The sequence below is a fragment of the Podarcis gaigeae genome, assembly GCF_964106915.1.
Source record: "Podarcis gaigeae genome assembly, chromosome: 2".
Classification (NCBI taxonomy): domain Eukaryota; kingdom Metazoa; phylum Chordata; class Lepidosauria; order Squamata; family Lacertidae; genus Podarcis; species Podarcis gaigeae.
In genome coordinates this window covers 6964223-6989679 of record NC_139679.1, presented here as the reverse complement: position 1 = coordinate 6989679, position 25457 = coordinate 6964223, and the positions used below count along the sequence as shown (strand labels likewise).

The window sequence follows — 25457 nt, the reverse complement described above, 5'->3', positions numbered from 1 at the left end:
CCCTTTATCTGTAGATCCCAGTGCTGCTCATAGCTGTAGCTATTTGCTACTAGGTAAATTATTAATGGGACACGGGTGGCGCTGTGGGTAAAACCTCAGCGCCTAGGACTTGCCGATCGCATGGTCGGCAGTTCGAATCCCCGTGGCGGGGTGCGCTCCCGTCGTTCGGTCCCAGCGCCTGCCAACCTAGCAGTTCGAAAGCACCCCCGGGTGCAAGTAGATAAATAGGGACCGCTTACCAGCGGGAAGGTAAACAGCATTCCGTGTGCTGTGCTGGCTCACCAGATGCAGCTTGTCACACTGGCCACGTGACCCGGAAGTGTCTGCGGACAGCGCTGGCTCCCGGCCTCTAGAGTGAGACGAGCGCACAACCCTAGAGTCTGGCAAGACTGGCCCGTGCGGGCAGGGGTACCTTTACCTTTACTTTTAAATTATTAATAAGAGAACTTGGTATTTATATACTTAGTATTCAGTGCAATTTCACGATGCGATTTTTCCCCAAGAAAGCACTATTTTAGGACAGTGGTCTTGTGCAGTGCCCCAAAATGGATGTTTTTGGGTGCCATGCCTGGAAAAGGTGCTTCGGGGGGGGCACGCAATATCATAGCAACCCAAATTGCTGCCATGCTATTGCGATAAAAACCAGGAATATAGTGCCCTGGATTTTGGCTTGAAAATGTTGGAGGGTATGGCATGTGTAGGTGAATTGCTCCATTCCAGGCTCGAAAACTTGGAAATACAAACAGAATCCTTTCTATCTAGAGATGCCGTATATTGCATTCACCTGTTCTCTTCTCCTTCCAGTAATGTCTTGTATGCAGCAATCTCAATATCAAGGGCCAGTTTGGTATTCATGAGTTCATGATAATCCCTCAAGAGGCCAGCCAATTTGTCCTTGGAATCCTGCAGGCGATTCTGGAGCTCTTGTTCCTTTTCCTGGGCATCTTTAAGAGAATGGTCACCTTGTTTTTCAGTATCACCAATGGCTGCCTGCAGAGAAGCCACCTGCAAAATATGGGAGAACGTTGTCCAGATGTAACACCAATATCAATCCATATTGGAGTCAGTCCCTTTCCGCCTTCCCACTCCAACAGCAATTCTGGGCAACCAGGAATTTCCTGGAATCTTATCACAAGCTCTTCAACAGCAAGATCACTAAGGGAGAAGAGCTTCCGCAGAAAGATAATCTGCCTGCCCCTGTTGTTGAACTCCCTAGAGAGGAGTGTTGGGTAGGATGCACCTTCAGGTCATGCGAAGTGATGCAGAAATCACCTGATAGTTGAGTCCTTTTCATGGGGACAAAAGTGACTCCTAATAATCATCCCTGGTTGTTTCAGCTCAGGGACTAACTGAATTAGTGATAGATATGTTCTCCCGGTCTCATTTGGTTTGGCTTGAAACAAGCTAAGTGATTTCTGCCCCAAACTGGAAACTGGGAAATTTCCCACTCACCCACCTACCCACCTATAGACTTCCAAACCTCCTTTCACCTTTCACCTGCTTACCTGGCTGCTGAATCTGGTAGCAAAGGCAGCGGCAAAGGTCTTCTCCCTATTCCCCCTATGCATGTCAGACAGGGGTTAGGGGCTGGGTGCATGGAGTGGGAAAGGAGTTGAATTCTTCTCCAGCTCAGATTAAAACCTGAGCCAGAGAAGAATTTATGGGACTGTAATATATCCCTAACATTTGTAATGAGCGTTATGAATGTGTCCCATGTTTCTTTTTCAGGAAATACAAATTTCAGAAACACCTTTAAATAGTATATGGTTACAAACCATTAATGGTACCATAGAAAAGCCAGTAAGTTGTGTCCTTCAGTTTGTGAAGGCAGGCCTTAAGGTCTGACACTCCCACCAAACCAGGGCTGACTTGGACCAGGGAACACAAGAGCTTCCTCACCTTCTTCTTCTCATTATCTGTCTGGATCTGCATTATCTGTATCACCCGTTTTAGCTCAGTAATTTCATTGTTGTTCTTTTCCAGGTTTGCATGGAACTTGTATCGTTTGTTCTGGAGATCCTCAATCTAATATTCAGAGAGAAGGCAGAAGAGCAGAGGTACAACTTCATGCTTAAATATTGGGAGAGAAGCAGTGATGGCTCCCCCCTCATTGGCTATGTCGGGGACGACGACCCTTTTTATCCAGAGGGTCACAGTCCTTTGTGGATAATCTCCCAGGGGCCAGAGGCAAAAATGGGTGGAGCAATGCCTATGACAATTACCTTTGTAAATAGGTGACATTACAATCAACTTACCTCTCTATCCTCCATCCACACAAACAAAATGCACTGTCATAATTCAAAGATGCTTCTATCTGGACATAAGCACTTGAGGAGGCAGTGAAGCAGCGTCAATGTGAGGCATGGACTGGGGAGAGGGCTAAACAGAGGGGCTTGGAGAGCCACATTTGTCACCCAGGCCTGAGGTGTCCCTGCCCCCCAGGGACTATATAAAAACTATGAGGACCACCTTCCTCAACAGAGTTCCTGTGAATACAGTGGTGCCTCGCAAGACGAAATTAATCCGTTCCATGAGGCTCTTTGTATAGCGGTTTTTTCGTCTTGCGAAGCAAGCCCATTGACAGCTTAGCGGCTTAGCGCTATTAGCGGTTTGGCGGCTTTTAGCGGCTTATCAGCTTAGCGGATCAGCTGATAAGCGGATTAGCTGCTTAGAAAAAGGGGGGGAAACCCGCAGGAACTCGCAAGACATTTTCGTCTTGCGAAGCAAGCCCATAGGGAAATTCGTTTTGCGAAGCGCCTCCAAAACGGAAAACCCTTTCGTCTAGCGGGTTTTCCGTCTTGCGAGGCGTTCATCTTGCGGGGCACCACTGTACTGAGTTCCTTGAAAAAAATGCCCACATAATGGGCTGAAATTAAAATAAAACAAAAAGTGTGCTTCAACCGTGCATACCTAGGAAAGTTTCTAAACAGCTAAGAGGTGTTCATTTTATTTTGTTCTGGGTTTGATCCTTCACCTCACTGGTGAATGTGTTGATTGTAATGTGAAACTTTGTGGCTGCCTCACGGTGAGATAGGAATGCTAGGAATGTATTTTGATAAGCAAGGACTGTGTGGATCTCAAAGAAAGCACTCAATATGGTGAAAATATTGAAAAACACCCCATTGACTGTTGGTGTCATGCAGCAACTATTGAATGAACGATGAAAAGAGCTCAAAGCAAAGGAGTGGACCCTGTGTGAGAGGAAGAAAGAAAGGGAAGCTGCCAGGTGAGAGCTGAGAGAGTTCACCTCTTTCTGTGTGAGACAAGAGTTAAGATCTACATGTGAGAGAGGACTTTGCATTCTTTTTCTTCCTTTTCTTTTCTTTAGATTAGTTTGCTTTTTAGTGTATTATTAAAAGTCTTAATAAAATCTCATGTAAAAAGGGAAAATGCACATAGATTCTATATGAGGGATTGATTGAGATACAACATTAAGTTTCCCCAAACTAATTTCTGAGATCTTTGCTAGGACTAAGAGAACATCCAGGAGTACCTGTAACAGAATGAGGATTTATGCTTGTTAAAATGAGGATAGTTAAAACAATATTATAATCTTTTAAGTTTGAGGAGGAAAGATTGCTTTAGAACAACAATAAAACTGATAAACAAGATAGCTGGGTGCATGTGAGGCAAAAGCTGTTCATATCCAATGATATATTAGAAACTATTCAGAAGGAACCTGATGGAGATTCAGACATCAAGATCCTGTGCCTCCACTTATCAATTCACCAGAGCAATTCACCTGGCAAAATAACTTTCTGTTGGGCCTTTCTGGTTCTAAGCTTGCAAACTATGCCAAAACAGTTCTTTGAGGGGTCTGGTTTCTGCAAAGGTTATATATGTTGGCCATGCTTACCGAGATATGATACCCTTGGTACCTATGGGACCGCCTCTCCTGGTATGCCCCACAGAGAAACTTACGGTCTTCAAATAAAAACCTTGAAGGTCCCAGGCCACAGAGAAGTTAGGCTGGCCTCAACTAGAGCCAGGGCTTTTTCAGCCGTGGCTCCGATCTGGTGGAACACTCTGTCACAAGAGACCAGGGCCCTGCGGGACTTGACATCTTTCCGCAGGGCCTGCAAGACAGAGCTGTTCCACCAGGCCTTTGGCCAGGACACAGCCTGACTCCCTCCCTCGGCAATCTTCGCGGAGCTCTGGCCCAATGGCTGCCAGTGGCTTGAATTAATTAATTTTATAATGAATGATTTTAGAGTGTTGTTTGTGCTGTACTTTTGTACTGTTTTGTTGTTGTTAGCCGCCCTGAGCCCAGCTTCGGCTGGGGAGGGCGGGAGATAAATAAAATTTATTATTATTATTATTATTGGAGGTGTGGGTGACAGTCAACGCAACCTTTGGGCTGAAAAGGGTTAGCTATCCATGTTTTAACCCTACATCTTGTATATCTGGTGGGAAATCGAAGGAAAGTCTAGATTACAATTTATTTATTTTTAAATTGAGTGTTGGTGTCCATTGTATTTTTATGATTTTCTCTGTTAAATCACCCTGGTCATCACACATAAATATATGAAGCTCTATGTATGGTGAATAACCACAGAGATATTTAGCTGGATGGGTGTCATATATCCAACTAATTTAAGATGAAATATCTTTGTGTGGTGCAAGTTGTGTTATGTTATATTTAGAGTAATCTCATTGGCAGTGACAGTGACACAGTGAAGGTTCGTTTGGAGAAAATGTGGTGGATTTGTAAAGCTGACTTCCAAAGGAGAAACTGGTTTCATTTTGGTTAATTTTATTATGTTATTATGCTCCTAAGACTTGCTTGGTGAAACAATAAATCTGATTAACTGAAGAGTAATATATGGCTTTAGATGATCAGAATGGCAGTCATTTCATTGCACTGATCTGAACAAATGGATAGAACAGCAGAGTTTTTCTATTTATTGAGAAATCTGACAGTTAGAAGTTGGCAAGCAAGGATGTGCAAATCGAATTGCTGAAAATCTAGGGTATGGTTTCCTATATTATCTAGATTCCTTTAAAAAGAAGAAGAGTGATGTTGAGATTCTGAAATAACATCACCTGGCTGTGAGGGGTGAAGGCTGCTCCCCGCAAGGCCCTTTCCACCTGGCTTAGGGGGCTGGGCCCACACTCACCAGCCCTACAAATGAGGCTCCTCATGAGGCCAGACGAACATTGCTCATCTATTGTTTTATTGATTTAATATGCGGTACACCACTTTGAGGTTTTTATTAAAAATCTAATGCGATATAGGATCACTGCAGATGGTGACAGCAGTCACGAAATTAAAAGATGCCTGCTCCTTGGGAGAAAGGCGATGGCAAACCTAGACAGTGTCTTAAAAAGCAGAGACATCACCTTGCCAACAAAGGTCTGTATAGTTAAAGCCATGGTTTTCCCAGTAGTGATGTATGGAAGTGAGAGCTGGACCATCAAGAAGGCTGATCGCCGAAGAATTGATGCTTTTGAATTATGGTGCTGGAGGAGACTCTTGAGAGTCCCATGGACTGCAAGAAGATCAAACGTATCCATTCTTAAGGAAATCAGCCCTGAGTGCTCACTGGAAGGACAGATTGTGAAGCTGAGGCTCCAATACTTTGGCCACCTCATGAGAAGAGAAGACTCCCTGGAAAAGACCCTGATGTTGGGAAAGATGGAGGGCACAAGGAGAAGGGGACGACAGAGGATGAGATGGTTGGACAGTGTTCTCGAAGCTACAAACATGAGTTTGACCAAACTGCGGGGGGCAGTGGAGGACAGGAGTACCTGGCGTGCTCTGGTCCATGGGGTCACGAAGAGTCGGACATGACTAAACGACTAAACAACAACAATGTGATATAGAAATTGAATAAATAAATAAATATCTCAACCCATTCCATGTCTCTTGGTCATACCTGGCTCTTGTAAAAGATATTAGCTTCTTCTTTGCTTCTTAGTGCGATGTTCTGATACCATCTTTCAATGTGCTGGATCAGGGCATCCATATCTAGGCCTCTGCTGTTGTCTATGCTGACAACCACAGATGTATCATAAAGTTGACAGTCCAGCACAGTGCGTTCCTGCAGGTTACACAGAATCTGAGTGACATCTTAGTGCCCAGCAGCAGAGAAAGCAATAGCAAACTATAATAATAATACTAATAAATTTATTATTTATACCCCGCCCATCTGGCTGGGTTTTCCCAGCCACTCTGGGTGGCTTACAGCACATAAAAAATTGTAAAACTATCCCGAGGTGCAGGACCAAGGCTAACTTACGTGTCTTGTTTGGAGTTATTGATGAGATTCACATATCATTTTGTTGAACACTACACATTTAAAACACCTCCCGAAAAAAATGTGGAAACTATAGTTTTTAAGGGTGCTGGGAATTGTAGCTCTGTGGGGGGGGGTAAACTCCTGCACCCAGTATTCTATCTGAAAAGATAGTCACACAGATCTAAACATTGTGATCCAAAGCATAAATTGCTTAGAACAAAAATCAAAGGAACCAGTGGGACTCCTGTGTTGAAATGAATAGCATTGCCTATAGAAGGATAGGATCAAGATCCATAGCTCGATGATAGGGCCACTACTGGGCATGCAAAAGGTCCATGGTTCAATTCTTGACATCTGTCCAAGTAAAGCTGGAAAAGACTATCCAAAGGAGCTATTGTCAGTCAGTGTAGGCAATGCAAAGCAAAGTGGACCAAGGGTCTAGCTAAGTATAAGGCACTTTTCCATTGCTACACAAGAGTCAAGTCTGTTTTAGCTGGCACTGGAAATAATGGCAGTGGCGTCACATCCCAGGGCTGAGGGGTACCTGATTTCCCAAAGATGCACAAATAAATATCTGAATTGAGGGGTAACAAAGCTTTTTATGCTGCAACTTATCTTAACAGACCTCTGCAAAGAAAGCTCTCAGGAATTCTACAGTCTCTTTCAGCAGCTCCTTCTTCATTTCCAGTTCCTTCTGATGTTCAAATGCAGCATCAACTTTCTAGGGGAGAAAACCTGAGATTTAATTCTTATGCCATTCCAAAGCCAACACTATTTATTTATTTTATAGCATTTATACACCAATTAATATTTAAGACTTTCCCACACACACTGAAATGCATGTTTGTAACGTGTATCCATCCATAGAGGTTTATATGCTTAGACTGAGTTCCCTGCAATTTCAGAGTTCCAGATTGCAATGGAGCCCTTTCACCATGCTTTTCAACAAGACCATACAATATATGATTATATGGAGATATCTGATGGTTCCTTGATGCATTGATATAGCCAGAAAGAGGTTATCCAGGTATGTACTTTTTTAGGACATCTGTGCTTATCAAATGCCTTTTCTTCCAATGAAATGAGGCTGGCTGCTTGTTACATGTACCCTCATCTCTTGAAGACATGAGCTTCAAGTGGCAATGAGAAATCAAGTGATGTACATTGTTTCAGCCCTCTATTTCTCCACACTGATACATTTTTGCAGTTCAATAGGAATGTTCGGTCTTCAAGATCAGCATTGTGTTCATGCTGAATTATGGCAGGCTATATCATTCCCTTTTTGCCAACAAAGGTCCGTATAGTTAAAGCTATGGTTTTCCCAGTAGTGATGTATGGAAGTGAGAGCTGGACCATAAAGAAGGCTGATCGCCAAAGAATTGATGCTTTTCAATTATGGTGTTGGAGGAGACTCTTGAGAGTCCCATGGACTACAAGAAGATCAAACCTATCCATTCTTAAGGAAATCAGCCCTGAGTGCTCACTGGGAGGACAGATCCTGAAGCTGAGGCTCCAATACTTTGGCCACCTCATGAGAAGAGAAGACTCCCTGGAAAAGACACTGATGTTGGGAAAGATGGAGGGCACAAGGAGAAGGGGACGACAGAGGACGAGATGGTTGGATAGTGTTCTCGAAGCTACCAGCATGAGTTTGATTAAACTGTGGGAGGCAGTGGAAGACAGGAGTGCCTGGCGTGCTCTGGTCCATGGGGTCACGAAGAGTCGGACATGACTAAACGACTAAAGAACAACAACAACAACATATTATTCCCTTTAGTGGAGCAATTTCCCCATCTCTCCTACTACCTCTCCCACCAATTTGGAACAAGAAACAACTGGCCCCAAAGCATCCTATAGTACAGGGTGGGGAACCTGTGTACTATAGCTATAGAACTACAGTTTCCATAATCCCTGACCATTGACTGGCTGTGACTGATGGAAGCTAGAGCCCAAGAAAAAACAGAGGCCTGCAGTGGCTTTAGGATTTGCTCCTTAGGACCTCTTCCCACATTTATGTTTTTAAAATGCCAATAATAATGTTCTTTTAAATGCGTACACCTAAAAAATGGAAAGTCTGAATGTAACAGAGGGCTCATCCACACTAATTTTCATCTGTACTTTCTAGGCACAGGTCTGTGGTTTTCTGGACCACGTCTGAATGCTCCCCCCCCCCCCCACAATTTGTGGGAAACCCAAATTGCCATTTTTCATTCTGATTCAAGAATAAAGAACAGGTTTTCCTGGGGAAAGTGGGCTTGGATCAGGAAAGTGTAGCTCTGTACCTAGAAAGCATGGGGCAAAAGGTAAGTGTGACTGAGCCCAGAGATGTTCATCACAACCTGGAACTGACTGCCATTCCTTGCTGGTGATCAATGCCCCCAGTTGCCTTTACTTATGTAAAATAAAATTAAAATGTGTAAATCTAGAAATCCCCACTCTATTCCTCAATTTGTGCTGGCATGCACATTTTACTGTGCAGGCCTACCTAAATCACTCACCTGCTTGAGCAAGACAAACTCATTTTCTGTATTTGTTCGTCTGTTCAGCTCTTCTTCATATCTTGCAGGATTTGAGAGGGAGAGAGAGAAAGTGGAGGAAAGAGAAACACTTTATCCAAACACAATAAGCAAGCATGGATTACACTTAACCACATGTACAAAGTCCCAATGGTCATTTGATGTAAAGAAAAGCAGTTCAGGATGGAGGAATTTTGAGCCAAGAAACAGCAGGGACAGCAAAAGGGGGAGTTCATCGAATCCTATTATTTGCTGGCCTCTTTTATCTTCCACATCCCCTTTCCCGAAGCTGCTTTTACTAACTCCACAGTGTTTTATTAGCCCCACAGTGTAAAAATGTCTGTAACCCTGCATGGGGGGGAGCTTGGGGATTTTATGTTTAGTGGCTGGACTGGCATGAAAAGGGTTAAGCACTTTTGACCTCTTCTTCTGCCAATCCTCCAGTCCAAATTGCCCCCTCCTGAAACAATTTGACATCAGACCAAAACAAAGCCTAACAACCAGTCACGCAGTCTTTATGACATGCATTTTCATGCAACACATAATTAAAATGTGACAGGAACCATTAATCCTGTGCTGTAGAAACCAGGATGAAAACAAGAAGGAACTGGGAACAGAACAAATTATATCACATTTTAAGCAGCATACATCTCAACTTCTCTGGGTATGCATGCATCTAGACAACAAATCTTTTCCAAAATTGTACTTGACGGTTTTGAATGTCGGTGTTTCAGGGGAAAAGAACATACATACATTTAAGTTTAGTTAAAACACCACAGGACTAGTAGAACTATTTGGTCAATGACAGTTTTGAGGATTGCACTCGCATGCAAAAGTACAAATGCCCGTGGTGGCACTATGGAGAGGGAAGGTTCAAGCCATGGTAGGTTTCAGCCTGGTTTCTGACATGCTTTAGATGTTAAATTGCAGGTTAAGGGCTGTTGCCCAAACTGAAAATGCCACATCCCATTCTCTCCCATGCTTTCCAGCAACGTTTAAGCCCCCTTCACCTGTTAACAACATGAAGGTAGTGCTATCCATTGAAGGGGCTATGCCACTGTCCCAGCTCTGAGACCTCATCCTCACTTCCTTCTGTACCACAGGTCTGGGCTTTCCAGGTCTGTGTCAGACCTTGTCCCAATGCTTCCCCCCAGGAAAAACCCACATTTTACCACTGAATCAGAGCAAACATCAAGCAGGTTTTCCACAGAGCAAGCTACTGGCATGATCTCGCTGTTCCTTCAATATTTGAAGGCCACTTCACATGGGTATTCCATGCCGTGTTGGGGAAAAATGGCATGGTGTTATCATGTGGCAAATTCCTGGTGGTTCATAGGAAGCAGCCATTGGATTGGAATGGGGCGTAGGAGGTAATCACAGGGTCCTCATGTTTAATTTCATGTGACTGGAGAGAGACAGATAAGAGATGCAGGGCTGTTGTTTTCAGCCATAACATCTAGTTCTGGCTAGGAATGGACAGAAAGCAGCATTCTACTTATGTTGTTTTATTGCATTCATGTCCCACTTTTTCTCCAAGCAGCTCAAAGTTCTCCCTCTCATTTAATCCCCTTAAAGGTAAAGGTACCCCTGACCATTAGGTCCAGTCACGAACGACTCTGGGGTTGGCACTCATCTCACTCTATAGGCCAAGGGAGCCGGAGTTTGTCCGCAGACAGCTTCCAGATCATGTGGCCAGCATGACTGAGCCGCTTCTGGCGAACCAGAGCAGTGCACAGAAACGGCGTTTACCTTCCCGCCAGAGTGGTACCTATTTATCTACTTGCACTTTGACGTGCTTTCGAACTGCTAGGTTGTTAGCAACCCTCAAAGGAAGTGACTGGCCCAGGGCCACCCAGTGAACTTACTAGCTGAGTGGGGATTTAACCTCCCCTCTCCCCAGCTGGATCATAAAGAAGGCTGATCACCGAAGAATTGATGCTTTTGAATTATGGTGTTGGAGGAGACTCTTGAGAGTCCCATGCACTGCAAGAAGATCAAACCTATCCATTCTCAAGGAAATCAGCCCTGAGTGCTCACTGGAAGGCCAGATCGTGAAGCTGAGGCTCCAAGACTTTGGCCACCTCATGAAAAGAGAAGACTCTTTGGAAAAGACACTGATATTGGGAAAGATGGAGGGCACAAGGAGAAGGGGACGATAGAGGACGAGGTGGTTGGACAGTGTTCTCGAAGCTACCAGCATGAGTTTGACCAAACTGCGGGAGGCAGTGGAAGACAGGAGTGCCTGGTGTGCTCTGGTCCATGGGGTCACAAAGAGTCAGACACGACTAAACGACTAAACGACTAAACAACAACAACTCCCCAGTTCATTTGTTGTTTTGGGGTGCACAAATTAGATAGGCTCACCTTAAAACGCAAAGTGAAAGCCTTCCCCCCACCGCATTCCTTGTTCTGTGGAGGTCAGGCCATGTAAGGTCTGCCACCACTCTTGGCTGGCTGTGGACATGGGCTCTGCCTCGAGAGGTTAACTTACTTGCAACGGTTCTCCTCAACCATGCCGTGCGTTGTTTTTTGTTGGTTTTCGAGCTTCTGCTTCTCACACAATAAGCAGTCCAGTTTTTTCCTCAGCTTACTGAGGAAATTTTCACATAAAGGCTTGAGATCTTTCCGAACGGTGGGAACTTTCTGGTTCTTCAGCAGCTTCCATTTGGTGACCAGCACCTGGTTCTTCTGTTCCAAGGATCTGACCTGAAATCCAAGCAAGAAAAGCAAAGGCCAGTTGCTGTGAAGCTGTTGCAACTTTTGATAGCAAATAAATGCATGAATGAGACTGCATTTTGCTGCTACGGGATTCGCTCTTAGGTGCTGAATAAATGGTTGGTTTTTGTTTTTAAATACAAAATATAACCTATAACCACAAAACCATTATGGAAGTGATTCAAATGATATATCTCACGTATATAATCGAAATCCTACATTATGGTTCTAAGTGTACTCTAATCCATTTTTCATGAAAACACCTCAGCCACACCCTTCTCCCCACCTATGGTGTTGTTAAAATTGTATACTGCCCTTCATCTGAGGATCACATGGAAATTTAAAATATGAAAACCCACACAAAATGTGTAACATAGTAACAAACAAAAACAGTACCCCTACCCCACCGTTTAAAAGACCATAGATTGTTTAATTAGCCAAAAGCTTGGGAGAAGAGGAATTATTTGGCCGAAATAAATGTAACAAAGTTGCCAGGCAACCCTACCTGGGGAGAACATTCCACAAGCGAGGAGCCACCACCAAAAAGGCCTGTATTTTCCTGTGTCCACTGTATATTGAATAAAGTATACTGTCCACCCATTTCTGCTTGCACTACAGCCTTGAACCAGATCAAAAGTGCGCTCTTAAGCCACAGTTAGCCATGAAGGGAAAAGCTGTGGGCTAAAAAAAGCCACCCATCCTCTTCATGATAAGGTGTGATCATAAAATCACAGAACTGTAGAGTTGGAAGGGACCCTGAGGGTCACCTAGTCCAACCCTTTGCAATGAGGAATATGCAACTGTCCCACATGGGGATCAAACCTGCAACCTTGGTATTATTAGCCCCATGTTCTAACCAACTGAACACCATGTTCTAACCAGCTGTGAATGGGCTGTCACAGAGGTTGTACTACTACTACTACTACTACTACTACTACTACTACTAGGTAAAGGTAAAGGGACCCCTGACCATTAGGTCCAGTCGTGACCGACTCTGGGGTTGCGGTGCTCATCCCGCTTTATTGGCCAAGGGAGCCGGCATACAGCTTCCGGGTCATGTGGCCAGCATGACTAAGCTGCTTCTCGCAAACCAGAGCAGCGCACGGAAACGGCGTTTACCTTCCTGCCGGAGCGGTACCTATTTATCTACTTGCATTTTGATGTGCTTTCGAACTGCTAGGTTGGCAGGAGCAGGGACCGAGCAACGGGAGCTCACCCCATCATGGGATTCAAACCGCCGACCTTCTGATCGGCAAGTCCTAGGCTGTGTGGTTTAACCCACAGCGCCACCCGCGTCCCCTACTACTACTACTAGAATTAAATTTGCATACCACCCTTCATTCAAAGATCACAGGGTGGTTCACAACATAAAAATACAAGACGAGAACATAAAATACATAATAAAACAAAAAAAAAAACCAATAACCCCCCTCCCATATGAGTTCGTAGTGTGGCTATGCTGAAAAATGGCATGGTGCTTACATAATATATATTTTTTACCACTGGACAGCTCTGTCCCGAGAAACCTTGAAACCAAATTTCAAGGCTGCTGGGTATGCTGCAGTCTAGCAAGTAATAACACAAGCCTTCTATGGAGAGATGTAAACACCATGGACAGAAATCTTAGCACACGATCATCCACAAACGCAGCACATTTCAACTGAGTCAGTTCACACATTCTGCTGTCAAGTGTACAGGTGTGTATTAGGCCACATCCTTCAAAGTCTCCAGGCAAGATTCAAAATTTGCTCTCTGCAAACATATCACTTAATGTGGCAGCAGAATTAATTAGAACTCTTAACTCTGCTTGAAATATCTTAATGTTCAGCCACATGTGTGCAGTCCCTTCGGTCTGGGATCATCCCCATCATCATTAATGGAATCATCTCACCTTGTCAATGAAGCAAGCAAACTGATTGTTGAGGTCCTTTAGTTGCTCCTTCTCCAGTGCTTTTACTTGATGGTCATGCGGATCGACCCCCAGGCAGAGAGGTTCCAAGAGATGCTTGTTAATGGAGACCTCGCGGATCCTATCGCTTCTGCAGCTGGCAGAAGGACTTGTTATGCTTCTATGTCCAAAGCCCCTTGCAAGTATGCTGTGGCCCACCACTTGTCCTGCCTCCATATCGTTTCCATAGCTACTTCTCTCCTGGCCCACACAGCAAGAAATCTGATGTCTTCCACCAAAGTTATGGAAACTTTTGCTGGTGTTTCCCCTTCCTGCCAGGCAGGTGGTGGCAAAAGGTTGGCCGGTGGATGCCTCACTGATTCTGATCCCTCCGCTGCCTCCACCAGAGGAGGCAGAGGTAAAACATCTTCGAGGAGAAGAGGTGAAGAACTGTTGGTTCATCATGTTGGCTCCGTCTGAGAAGGACTAAAAGGACAAGGGGGTGCACAGAAGGAGAGCAGCAGAAGGAGCTCCTTTGATGCAAGACCTAGAGCTACTCCTTATATGCAGCTGACTAGTCAGGCAGATTTTCTGAAATTTGCAGTGGTAATTTAGGATATTACGGGGTTTGCCTTGCCTGGCAGCAGGACATTGACCTCCACAGGCTAAAGGATGAAGTTAAAAAGTGCTAGACAAACAGTAAACAGTGTGGCACAGGAAACACTTTTTAAAATGCCCTGTTGGCAAATTTTGATTTGGAAGATGTTTTCCTTTATGAACTGATTGGCTACTCTTTTGTCAGGATTACCATGATACAAGTGAAATTCCTTGAGGGCAAAGGCGCTGCAAGAATCTAAAATGCTTCCTTCTTCCTATCTTGGTTTTGCATGCTGATCTCCAAGTTTCCATCTGTGATGTTGTTCTCGCCATTGTTAAATGGGTGGACTGAACTGTGACAATTGCCACCTGCCATAGAAGCCAACTCCTATGCCTCCCATAAAATATCTGAGGGAGGTGCCCCTCCAAAGTTGATGGGCATTGGCATTCAAATGGTGTATGAGATCAATTATCTGGGGTGGGGCTTACCTGCCCCCCCATATTTTATTCAAGCTGGCACCCCTGCCACCTGCACTCGTCATTACAGTGGTGCCACACAAGACGAACGCCTCGCAAGACGGAAAACCCGCTAGACGAAAGGGTTTTCCGTTTTGGAGGCGCTTCGCAAAACAAATTTCCCTATGGGCTTGCTTCGCAAGAGGAAATGTCTTGCGAGTTCCTGCGGGTTCCCCTCTTTCCCCCCACTTTTCCTAAGCCGCTAAGCCGCTTATCAGCTGATCCGCTAAAAGCCGCTAAACTGCTAATAGCGCTAATCCGCTAAGCTGTCAATGGGCTTGCTTCGCAAGACAAAAAAAACGCTATACGAAGAGCCTCACGGAACGGATTAATTTCGTCTTGCGAGGCACCACTGTAATTTGTCTCTGTTGGGTTGATGAACATGTCTCACCTCACATGCTCTTTATGTAGGAGTGGGGACTGGCCCATGTATGACAAGGATTTCAATAGATGAAGGAGTAGCTCTGGAGAGAAAGATGAATGCAGGTGGATATGAATGAATGTGTGCTCTGTGACCGATGCTCTGCAAATGCCTTTTTTTAAGTGACACATGTTAATTATTATAATAATATATTTCTTTTGACACTTTGGACCTTCAATATACAAAGTAAATATGAATTAATGTTTACAGTGACACTTTGAAGTACTGTAAACAGGTAATTTACCCCCTGCTGAAGGAACAGGGGAACAAGGAACGTTAATTAAAATGCTTGGGGAAAACTTGATACTTGACACTGATATACAAATGTTCATGCAAATAGCTTGGCCACATTCCTCCAGGTGATGCTCCCCTTCGAACCACCTGGTGCAAAGGCAAACCTGGGTTTTCCATGGACTGTATACTCCACAAGAAGTTACAGACAGTGGAACCTCCATGGAGAGTGTTTCTGTACAATCTGGATGTTTGCAAACATGTACAGTGGTACCTCAGGTTACAGATGCTTCAGGTTACAGACGCTTCAGATTACAGACTCCACCAACCCAGAAATAGTACCTCGGGTTAAGAACTTTACCTTAGGATGAAAACAGAATTCATGCTCCAGCGGCGCGGTGGCAACAGGAGGCCCCAGTAGCAGTCGGTGGAAGAAGATCGGAAAAAAATTAAAGATTATTTACAGAAATATTGTAAAATTAATGAGCTTTAGAAAAATGAAGTTATATGGCTTTGGCAGAAATGTTATAAGGAACTAGGTACAGATAGATTGTTAATGTATTAAAGGGAAAAAACAAGGTTAGAATATGTTAAGATTAATTACAGGACAGAAAACAGAGGAAGATGGAAAGGAATTGCTGAAACAGTTAATTGAAGTGGAATACAAAAAGGGAGGTGTGAGGAAGTCAATGAAACAAGTGAATGAAAGCTAAGATTGAAAATATCGGAAGTGTTTTTAATTGTTTTTGTTGGGTTTTGTTAATTCAATGTTCTATGCAGTGTTTTTGTTTTTGATTTTGTATTGTATTATATTGATTTGTTTAATTCTTTTTCTTTCTTTTTGTAACCTTAAAATTCTTAATAAATATTATTTAAAACAAAACAAAACAAAAACACAGGAGGCCCCATTAGCTAAAGTGGTGCTTCAGGTTAAGAACAGTTTCAGGTTAAGAACGGACCTCCAGTAGCTACCTTCAGTAGCTTAGGGCCTCACCCAACCTAAATCTGGCCCTGGTAACAGATCAGGATACTGATACCATTTGGGCATTTATTCTTTTTTAGTTACAAGAGACAGGCTGAAAGAAGCAGCTGTTACTGGACTAGAACTCAAAGACCCTCACTGCTTCCTTAGCACGGAGTGCAACTTAGTGATCTCACATTTTGCTATCTCCTGACAGAATATTTTATTTACTTTTATTTTTTTTACAATAGACTTGGCTGTGCAGTGGTACCTCTGGCTACAGACGCTTCAGGTTACAAACGCTTCAGGTTACAGATGCCGCTAACCCAGAAATAGTACCTCGGGTTAAGAACTTTGCTTCAGGATAAGAACAGAAATCGTGCTCTGGAAGCCTGGCGGCAGCAGCAGGAGGCCCCATTAGCTAAAATGCTACCTCAGGTTAAGAACAGTTTCAGGTTAAAAACTGACTTTCAGAACAAATTTAAGTTCTTAACACGAGATACCACTGTATTTGTTGTGATCACACTACATTTCTAGGTGTATACTTAAAGAAAGGTGAACACCCATAAAATGTCATTTGTGAAGTGTTCCTTCAAGTGTCAGATTAGACAGTAACTACTACTGTTCTGCACTGTGGTTATAGCTAGTTAAAGAAAAATGGCACTGTACAAACAGTTCCTGACCTTGTCCAGCTGCCAAGACCAGATATGCATGGCCCTGTTCAGATAATGAGAAGGATGGATAATCTGGTGAAGTGGAGGAGCTGAGTGGTGCAGGTCAGCTTTCCGATTTTCCCTACCCCAAAGAGCTGACGGGCACAATTGCCGATCAGGCCAGGGCTACCCATGCACAGCAATTGCTACGGTGCTTGCATGAAGCTGGATCACCAGGGCCAGTGGCTTCATTCTGCATGGTGCACCTCCAGTGAGGACTATGTGTGCAAGGTCTCCCTCACGAGTTGAAGGATACTCCATGATGAACGCAGTGGGGATGCTCTGCTACATGTGCAGAACATCTGTGAATCTCTTTAATTTATATCCCACCCATTATCTGTGGAGGGACACTATGATTCATAAAATATGCAGGTGGTGCTGTGGTCTAAACCACTGAACCTCTTGGGCTTGCCGATCAGAAAGTCAGTGGTTTGAATCCGTGCAATGGGGTGACCTTCCATTGCTATGTCCCAGCTTCTGCCAACCTAGCAGTTCTAAAGCACACCAGAGCAAGTAGATAGATAGATACCTCTGTGGTGGGAAGGTAAACAGCATTTCCATGCGCTCTGGTTTCAGTCGTGGTGTTCCCTTGTGCCAGAAGCAGTTTAGTCATGCTGGCCACATGACCCAGAAAGCTGTCTGTGGACAAACGCCAGCTCCCTCGGCCTGAAAGCGAGATGAGTGCTGCAACCCCATAGCTGCCTTTGACTGGACTTAACCATCCAGGGGTCCTTTCCTTTACCTTTTTTACACACCAGCAGAGAGGGGAAAAATCGTAACACCAACAAAACATATAAAACAATAACACCACCCTATGTTAGGCTTGAGGAATCCCCCCCTGCCCCCCCCCCCGATGGCACCAAGAGGCAGGGAGGAAACAAGAAAGTTCTTATGAATGAATTATTCAGTCATCGCGGTAAAAGACAAAAAATTCTGGTCATTCCTCCATAATGAAGTTGCTCAATCTGGCTCCCTCCCCTTCCCTCTTTCCTAACAGCACCCTGTGAAGGCCCCCTGTGGTTAAATGTCTCTGCGTTCGTTGCTCTTGCACACTTAACTAATGTTGTGTTCTAGGAGACGGCGGATTGTCTATGCTGTCTAATGAAGCGTCCACTGGCTGGGCTATCTATCCCGGTGCTGCATATATATATATATATATATATATATATATATATATGCAGCACCAGGATAGATATATATATATATAGTTTTTTTTAACATACCATTTTCAACAGTAATTAAACATATTTTTACATCTTATTCAATTTTTTTGACTTCCATCAGTCCTGTCTGAAAATTTTCCAATCTAATCTCTTAGTATACATTTCTTATGTTCCCTGTTACATTTAAAACTCATAACCAATATCTCTATTCTTTATCTACTTTGTAGCACTTCATATATTCCTCCTTAGAAAACTTCTTGTAGTCCTACTAGCATAACTTGTTGGTTACAATTGCTTTTCAAATAGTTCATATACTTCTTCCAATCTTCTGTAAATCTCTGGTCCCGCAGGTTTTGAATCCTTCTTGTCATTTTGTCCAATTCTGCATAGTCCATTATTTTTGTCTGCCATTCTTCTTTCGTTGGAATTTCTTCTTGTTTCCATTTCTGGGCTAACAATACTCTTGCCGCAGTTGTTGTATATAAAAACAATTTAATATCTTGCCTATTAATGTCCTGACCAAGTAAAAATGCTTCTAGTTTTTTAAAAAATGTATATTTCAACGTCTTTTTCATCTCATTATATAACATTTCCCAAAAGTTCTTTACTTTTTTACATTCCCACCACATATGATAAAATGTTCCTTCTTTTTCTTTACATTTCCAACATTTATTATTTGTCTTATATATTTTAGCTAATTTCACTGGTGTAATATACCATCTATACATCATTTTCATCATATTCTCTTTCAAAGCATTACAGGCTGTAAATTTTATCTTTTTATTCCACAACCTTTCCCATTCTTCAAGCTGTATATTATATCCAAAGTCTTTTGCCCAATGTATCATTACCAATTTCACTTCCACATCTTTCAAATGCCATTCCAACAGTATTTTATACATTTTAGATATTATTTTACATTCATTGTTTAATATTTCTATTTCAAATTTTGATTTTTTATCTTCAAATCCTTTTTCTTTAAAATCTTGTTTATACATTTCATTGACTTGGTGATAGTGCAACCAATCATTCACATAGTCTTGAACCTCCTCATAAGATTTCATTTTCCATTTATTTCCTTCCCCTCCCAACAATTTCTCATAGGTAACCCAATTTTTACTCATATTTATCTTTTTCACACTCATTGCTTCCAATGGAGATAACCACCACGGTGTTTTACATTCTAATAAATTTCTGTACCTATCCCATACTTCATAAAGATCTTCGAAATATATGATTACCAAATGCTTTATGGATTTTTGTTTTGTTATACCATAAATATGCGTGCCAACCAAATCTATTATCATGACCTTCTAAATCCAACAAATCTGTATTTTTTAGCAACATCCATTCCTTTAACCAACAGAGGCAAACTGCTTCATAATACAACTTCAAATCTGGCAGGGCAAAGGCCCCTCTTTCCTTAACATCCGTTAACAATTAATATTGTATTCTCGGTACGCCCATGCTTCTTCTATCACTTTGTAACTTGGCAGCTCACCAATCTCTGCCTTGTTATCTCCCTCACAGCTCGGCTGTAATTTCAAACTGGCCTCTCTCCTCCCTGTCAGCTACAGGAGAAGGGGAAGAAGATCTCCATCATTCTTCTTCCTCTTGATTCCAGTCCCTGACACCCTAATATTTTAGGTTAGGATGAAAAATAAATAATTCTGTAAATAAGCCACGTTCTGTGCCCAGTAAACACCTTTGCCCGGTGGTGCTGTGATCCATAGTAAAGGTAAAGGGTAAAGGGACCCCTGACCATTAGGTCCATTTGTGGCCAACTCTGGGGTTGTGGCGCTCATCTCGCTTTATTGGCCGAGGGAGCCAGCGTACAGCTTCCGGGTCATGTGGCCAGCATGACTAAGCCACTTCTGGCGAACCAGAGCAGCACACAGAAACGCCGTTTACCTTCCCGCCGGAGCAGTACCTATTTATCTACTTGCACTTTGATGTGCTTTCAAACTGCTAGGTTGGCAGGAGCAGGGACTGAGCAATGGGAGCTCACCCCATCACGGGGATTCAAACCGCCAACCTTCTGATTGGCAAGTCCTAGGCTCTGTGGTTTAACCCACAGCACCACCCACGTCCCCTGCTGTGATCCATAGATTGCAGCAAAATACTGGGCAAGGTTTTGTATTCTGTATTGGGGTGCTTTGTACAGACAGCAGAGCTCACAGTACTCAATTTGCTCAGTGGGCAAGCACATGCTTTGCATGCAGAATGGCCAGCCAGGTTCAATCTCTGAGATCTTCGGGTGGGACTCCTCTCTGAACCCCTGGAGAGTTGCTCCCAGTCCATGTAGACCAGTGACGGCCAAACATGGCCCTCCAGCTGTTTTGGGACTACAAATCCCATCATCCCTGACCACTGGTCCTGTTAGCTAGGGATGATGGGAGTTGTAATCCCAAAACAGCTGGAGGGCCAAGTTTGGCCATCACTGGCAATACTGAGTTAGATGGACCAGTAGTCTGACTCAGTGAAAGGCAGCTTCCTATGTGTAGACTGGAGCACTGCACAAGTTTGGATCATGACTGTGAGCTTCAGAACAATGTCCCTGCAAATATTTTAGCATTAAACGGTAGGATTCCCCGCTTGAAAACAAAACTCCTAGGTGGTTGTCACCAATGGAAGCTAAGGCTCTGAAAAAGCTCAATATGGAGGCCAATTGGCCGAAATATTGGGAGATATTGGAGCAAGAAGGAGACAGATTAAAGCTGCAGAGTTTTGAAAAACTAAAAAAACAAAGTAAGGGATTGGCTTCATTATTATCAAATAATGGAGGTTTATAATTTGGATAAGAAAATTGGGTTTCAGGTGGAGAAATCAAAATTGGAAACAGAATTGTTAGATCCTAAAACTAAGAATCTGTCAAGAATGTATAACTTGCTGTTGAAATGGAATACTCAGGATGAAACGGTGAAATCAGCTATGATTAAATGGGCTCAAGATGTTGGACATAACATTATGATGGCTGACTGGGAACAGTTATGGACCACAGGTATTAAGTTTACGGCATGTAATGCCTTAAGAGAGAATATAATGAAAATGATATACGGGTGGTACATAACACCAGTCAAGCTTGCAAAAATCTATCATTTGCCCGATAATAAATGTTGGAAATGTAAAGAGACTGAAGGTACATTCTTTCACCTTTGGTGGACATGCCCAAGGATTAAGACTTTCTGGGAGATGATCTATAATGAAATGAAAAAGGTATTTAAATATACCTTTCAGAAGAAACCAGAGGCCTTTCTCCTGGGCATGGTCGGCCAATTGGTACCAAAGAAGAACAGAACTTTTTTTATGTGTGCAACAACAGCAGCAAGAATACTCATCGCAAAATACTGGAAGACACAAGATTTACCCACCCGGGAAGAATGGCAGATGAAAGTGATGGACTATATGGAACTGGCGGAGATGACTGGCAGAATCTGAGACCAAGGTGAAGAGTTGGTGGAAGAAGATTGGAAACAGAAACATTGTAAGATCCAGGAATGTTAGAAGGATGTTGGAATGAAGTAATGTGGTTTTAGCAGAAATGATATAAAAGATTAGGTAAAAATTGATTTATTAATTGGTGAAAAGAGAATGTAAAATTATAGTACACTAAGATAAATTATTAGGATAAAAACCAAGCTAGAAAGGATTTGCTGAAATATTTAATTGAATTAGAATACAAAAAAGGGAGGTGTGAGGAGGTCAGGGAAACAAGTAAATGAAAGACAAGACATGGAAACATGGAAATGTTTTTAATTGTTTTTACTTTTCTGTATTTTGTATTTTCTGCCCTTTTTATTTTTTTCTCTTTCTTTTTTTTCTCATTTTTGTAATTTTTTTGAAACTTTAATAAATATTATTTTTTAAAAATAAAAATGCTAGGATTCCCCACCCAACCCTTTCATCACTCAGCATCTTGCACTTTTAATACGGGCAATTTTAGAATTTGATTATTTGATCTGATTTCTCAGTCGGAGAGATGCACATCTGACAGATGCACCCCAGTATCAGGTGCAAATTCAACACACGCTGGCAACTTGTAAATATAATATAAGGAGAATAGCTACTGTAGCTACCTAATTAATAGTTTCAGAAGCTATTCTCCCTAATTTGTATTTACAGGTTGATGTAAGTACCTGAGCTGGAGAGTATAAACAAAGTGTGTTAGTGCCGCATTTTTCGCTCTATAAGACGCACCAGACCACAAGATGCACCTAGTTTTTGGAGGAGGAAAACAAGAAAAAAAATATATTCTGAATCTCAGAAGCCAGAACAGCAAGAGGGATCGCTGCGCAGTGAAATCCCTCTTGCTGTTCTAGCTTCTGGGATAGCTGTGCAGCCTGCATTCGCTCCATAAGACGCACACACATTTCCCCTTACTTTTTAGGAGGGAAAAAGTAAGTCTTATAGAGCAAAAATTACAGTACATACAATTTGCCTTCCTGGGCCAAATCTCTTCTTGAGTTTAGTCCCACATTCAGGGCTCACATCAGGGGTGGTAGAGCATATGTACCGAACTTTCTTTGATGAAAGGTCACTTCCGCCAGCCTGGTTTCCAAAGGAACTGAAGGAAAGCATTTTCGCTTGTGGATATTAGTCTCCATCTTTTTAACCTTGTCTGCCATTCTCTATTAGACAGACATACACTTTTCTGGACACTAACCAGTGCAAAGGATTCCTTCTGTACTTGGAACATCCAGGACGCTTTGGCCCATCCCTTTCCAAACACATACAACAAATAGTTAGCGTTAAGTATAGGGCAAATGGCATTAGGCAGGGCTAGCCCAATACATTTTGGCACCTGAGGCAGACCCCAAAATGGTGCCTCCTTCCCCGTCAGGTTAAGAAAGGTGAGGGAAGATCCTCATAAGGAACAAGGCGCATGATAACTTTCCTCATAACACAACATTTTACAATTCCCATGGCTGGGACTGATGGGAGTTGCAGTCCAAAACATCTGGAGGGCACCAGGTGGGAGGAAACTGATTTAAAATCGGCAGGTGTTTCTGAAGACTTATGAAAAGCTAAGTTGTAATTATAATAGGACAACAAGTGCTGCTGGGCCCCAGGGGTGTTTCACCACAGATGTTTACAAACCTTCATTAGTGCCTCATTTTAGTGGTAAGCTGTTTCCAGTACTGGTGCTATGAAGGTCTTAAGGTCATAGTAACATTTCCACAGGACAAATGTTTACTTAGGTTAGCCTTTTTATAAATACAGTGGTACCTCGAGTTAAGTACTTAATTCGTTCCGGAGGTCTGTTCTTAACCTGAAACTGTTCTTAACCTGAAGCACCACTTTAGCTAATGGGGCCTCCTGCTGCTGCCGCGCCGCTGGAGCACGATTTCTGTTTTCAACCTGAAGCAAAGTTCTTAACCTGAAGCACTATTTCTGTGTTAGCGGTGTGTGTAACCTGAAGCGTATGTAACCTGAAGCATATGTAACCCGAGGTACCACTGTATCTGCATCTGCACATGTATGCGTGTGAATATAAATGACACGAAGTGGAAGGTTTTTCTTTCTTTCAAGATAAAATGTTGGATTTTGTTCTCGCTTTACTCTACAATAGTATTAGATTCAGGTAGGTAGCCGTGTTGGCCTGATGCAGTCGAAATAAATAAATAAATAAATAAATAAATAAATAAATAAATAAATTGTCCAGTAGAACCTTAGAGACCAGCTAAGTTTGTTCTGGTATAAGCTTTCATGTGCATGCACACTTCTTCAGATACACATGCACACAAAAGCTTATACTTAGTTGGTCTCTACTGGACAATTTTTTTATTTATTTCGTCTACAATGGTATGAAATTTGTCTCTGTGGAAAGTAACCTTTCTCTCTTCACATGAGAGGGTTATGTTCACAATGAATTGCACCAGTTGGGATATCTTTCTGCTACACTCATGAGTAGTATAAGAGTGCTATTTCCTGTCAAATCCTTATGCCCCACCCCTAGAGTTTGATTGGTCCCCGTATACAACTCTCATGCCTAGAAGGTTGGGCAAGTGACATAATTTGTCGTGGAGCTTCCATCTTCCCACCCACTAATCTTCTTGTTTGATGCTATTGTGGTTATTAACAACCCATCTCAGAATGTGAATCAGGGAGCTATTTCCATTGCTATAATTAGGGATGAGTTGAAACTGCTCATGCTGTTCTTTTTGGTTTGTGTTGAAAAGCACCCCCTGCTTTCAGCAATGCACATCTGGCATTCATGTGGTCTGGACACCATTCTTCTTGATATCATCATTCAGCTTTATTTGATCCCGGGGTGCCATCTGGCCCTCAGGAATGTGGGTGCCCACAGCTGCAGAAAGGAGGAGAAAAAGGAGCTACTGCCACTGGCTGCCACAACACGGATGTGCAACATCACACACACAACTACACATAGTGCGTGTGACATCGCACATTCATGTAATGGCGGCCAGTGGCAATGGCTCCTCTTCCTCCTCTCTTCCACAGCCAGTGAGGCACACTTTTCTGTGAGAGGCTCAGTCTCAGAGACAGAGAGACTCTGCCTCTGTGTCCAAACCCCTGTTCTCAAAATTGGGTGCCTTGCTGGAGGGTTGTGGAGGGTGGAGCTGAACCGCTTCTCTCTTAGAGGCTTTTCTCTTTGACTTTGTGGGTCCCCAGCCCCCACAATTATATTATTGCAGGTGCCCAAGCACCCACCGCCCCCTGAAGTTGGCTCCTGTGTTTGATCTACTGCCATTTAATCCAACTGAATGTAACATTTTTGTCAACGGAGTCACAACTTATGGTCAGGTATGGTGGAAGTTGTAGTTCAAAACATATGGAGGGTGCCATGTTGATTACCCCTGTCTTAAAGCAAGTCATCTTCCCCTACCTAATCCTTTAGGCGGAAATGACAGGGGCTGAATTTGGAACCTTGGCGTGCAAATAATGTGTTCAGCCACAGAGTGATGGCCCTAAACCATTAGAGGAGGACTTCATAAGTGGCAGTCTACTAAGCCAATCAGCAATGTGGGGCAGGACCCCAGGGACTTTGTAAGTCTGTTCTTGCTATTCCAGACAGCAAAACTAGAGGGGTTGTCAAGCACTTTATTATGGCTAAAGGGCTGTGTATTTGGCTTGGTGGGTTATCAGTAGTGTTCTAGTGGCAAGTTGTCCCAGTCAACTTTAGTAGCATGATGGTGATAATAAATTCAAATTGAACAATGTGTACAGGACTTGGGTTGAGAAGGTGGGTATTGTCCAGCTTCAACTGCTTGGCAGGGGGTTGGACTCGATGGCCCTTGTGGTCTCTTCCAACTCTATGATTCTATGATTCTAACTGTTGCTCAGTCTTGCTTTGGCCTTTTTATTCTAGGAAAAGCCAGAACCAGGCAGGGTGTATGTGCTGGTGGTTGCATTAGAAAGGTTCTACAGATGAAAATCACTAGCCACATTGCAACTGGCATATCTGATGCTTCTACTACAACTGCATATCTAAAAGCTTGGCAAGGAAATCCGCCTGCCATAAGTTATATAGCACTT

The 25457-nt window shown here is 43.0% G+C and overlaps 2 protein-coding genes across 2 annotated transcripts in view; both read right to left on the bottom strand.

Moving 5' to 3' along the window:
- Positions 1-780: 780 nt before the first annotated feature.
- LOC310839472 (keratin, type II cytoskeletal cochleal-like) lies at positions 781-13823 on the bottom strand (the record flags this gene model as incomplete). The annotated part of the gene is made up of 7 exons (XM_083728104.1): positions 781-1005; positions 1900-2025; positions 5877-6041; positions 6865-6960; positions 8738-8798; positions 11247-11461; positions 13362-13823. 7 exons carry the CDS (start codon positions 13821-13823, stop codon positions 781-783), a joined length of 1350 nt encoding a protein of 449 aa, XP_083584230.1.
- A 7886-nt stretch (positions 13824-21709) lies between these two features.
- The window catches only part of LOC310840203 (retinol dehydrogenase 7-like), a 486845-nt gene continuing 483097 nt past the window's right edge, over positions 21710-25457 (bottom strand). Inside the window, exon 6 of the transcript XR_014561845.1 lies at positions 21710-21838. The gene's annotated coding sequence lies outside the window, so the exon portion shown is untranslated. The remainder of the gene's footprint in view (positions 21839-25457) is intronic.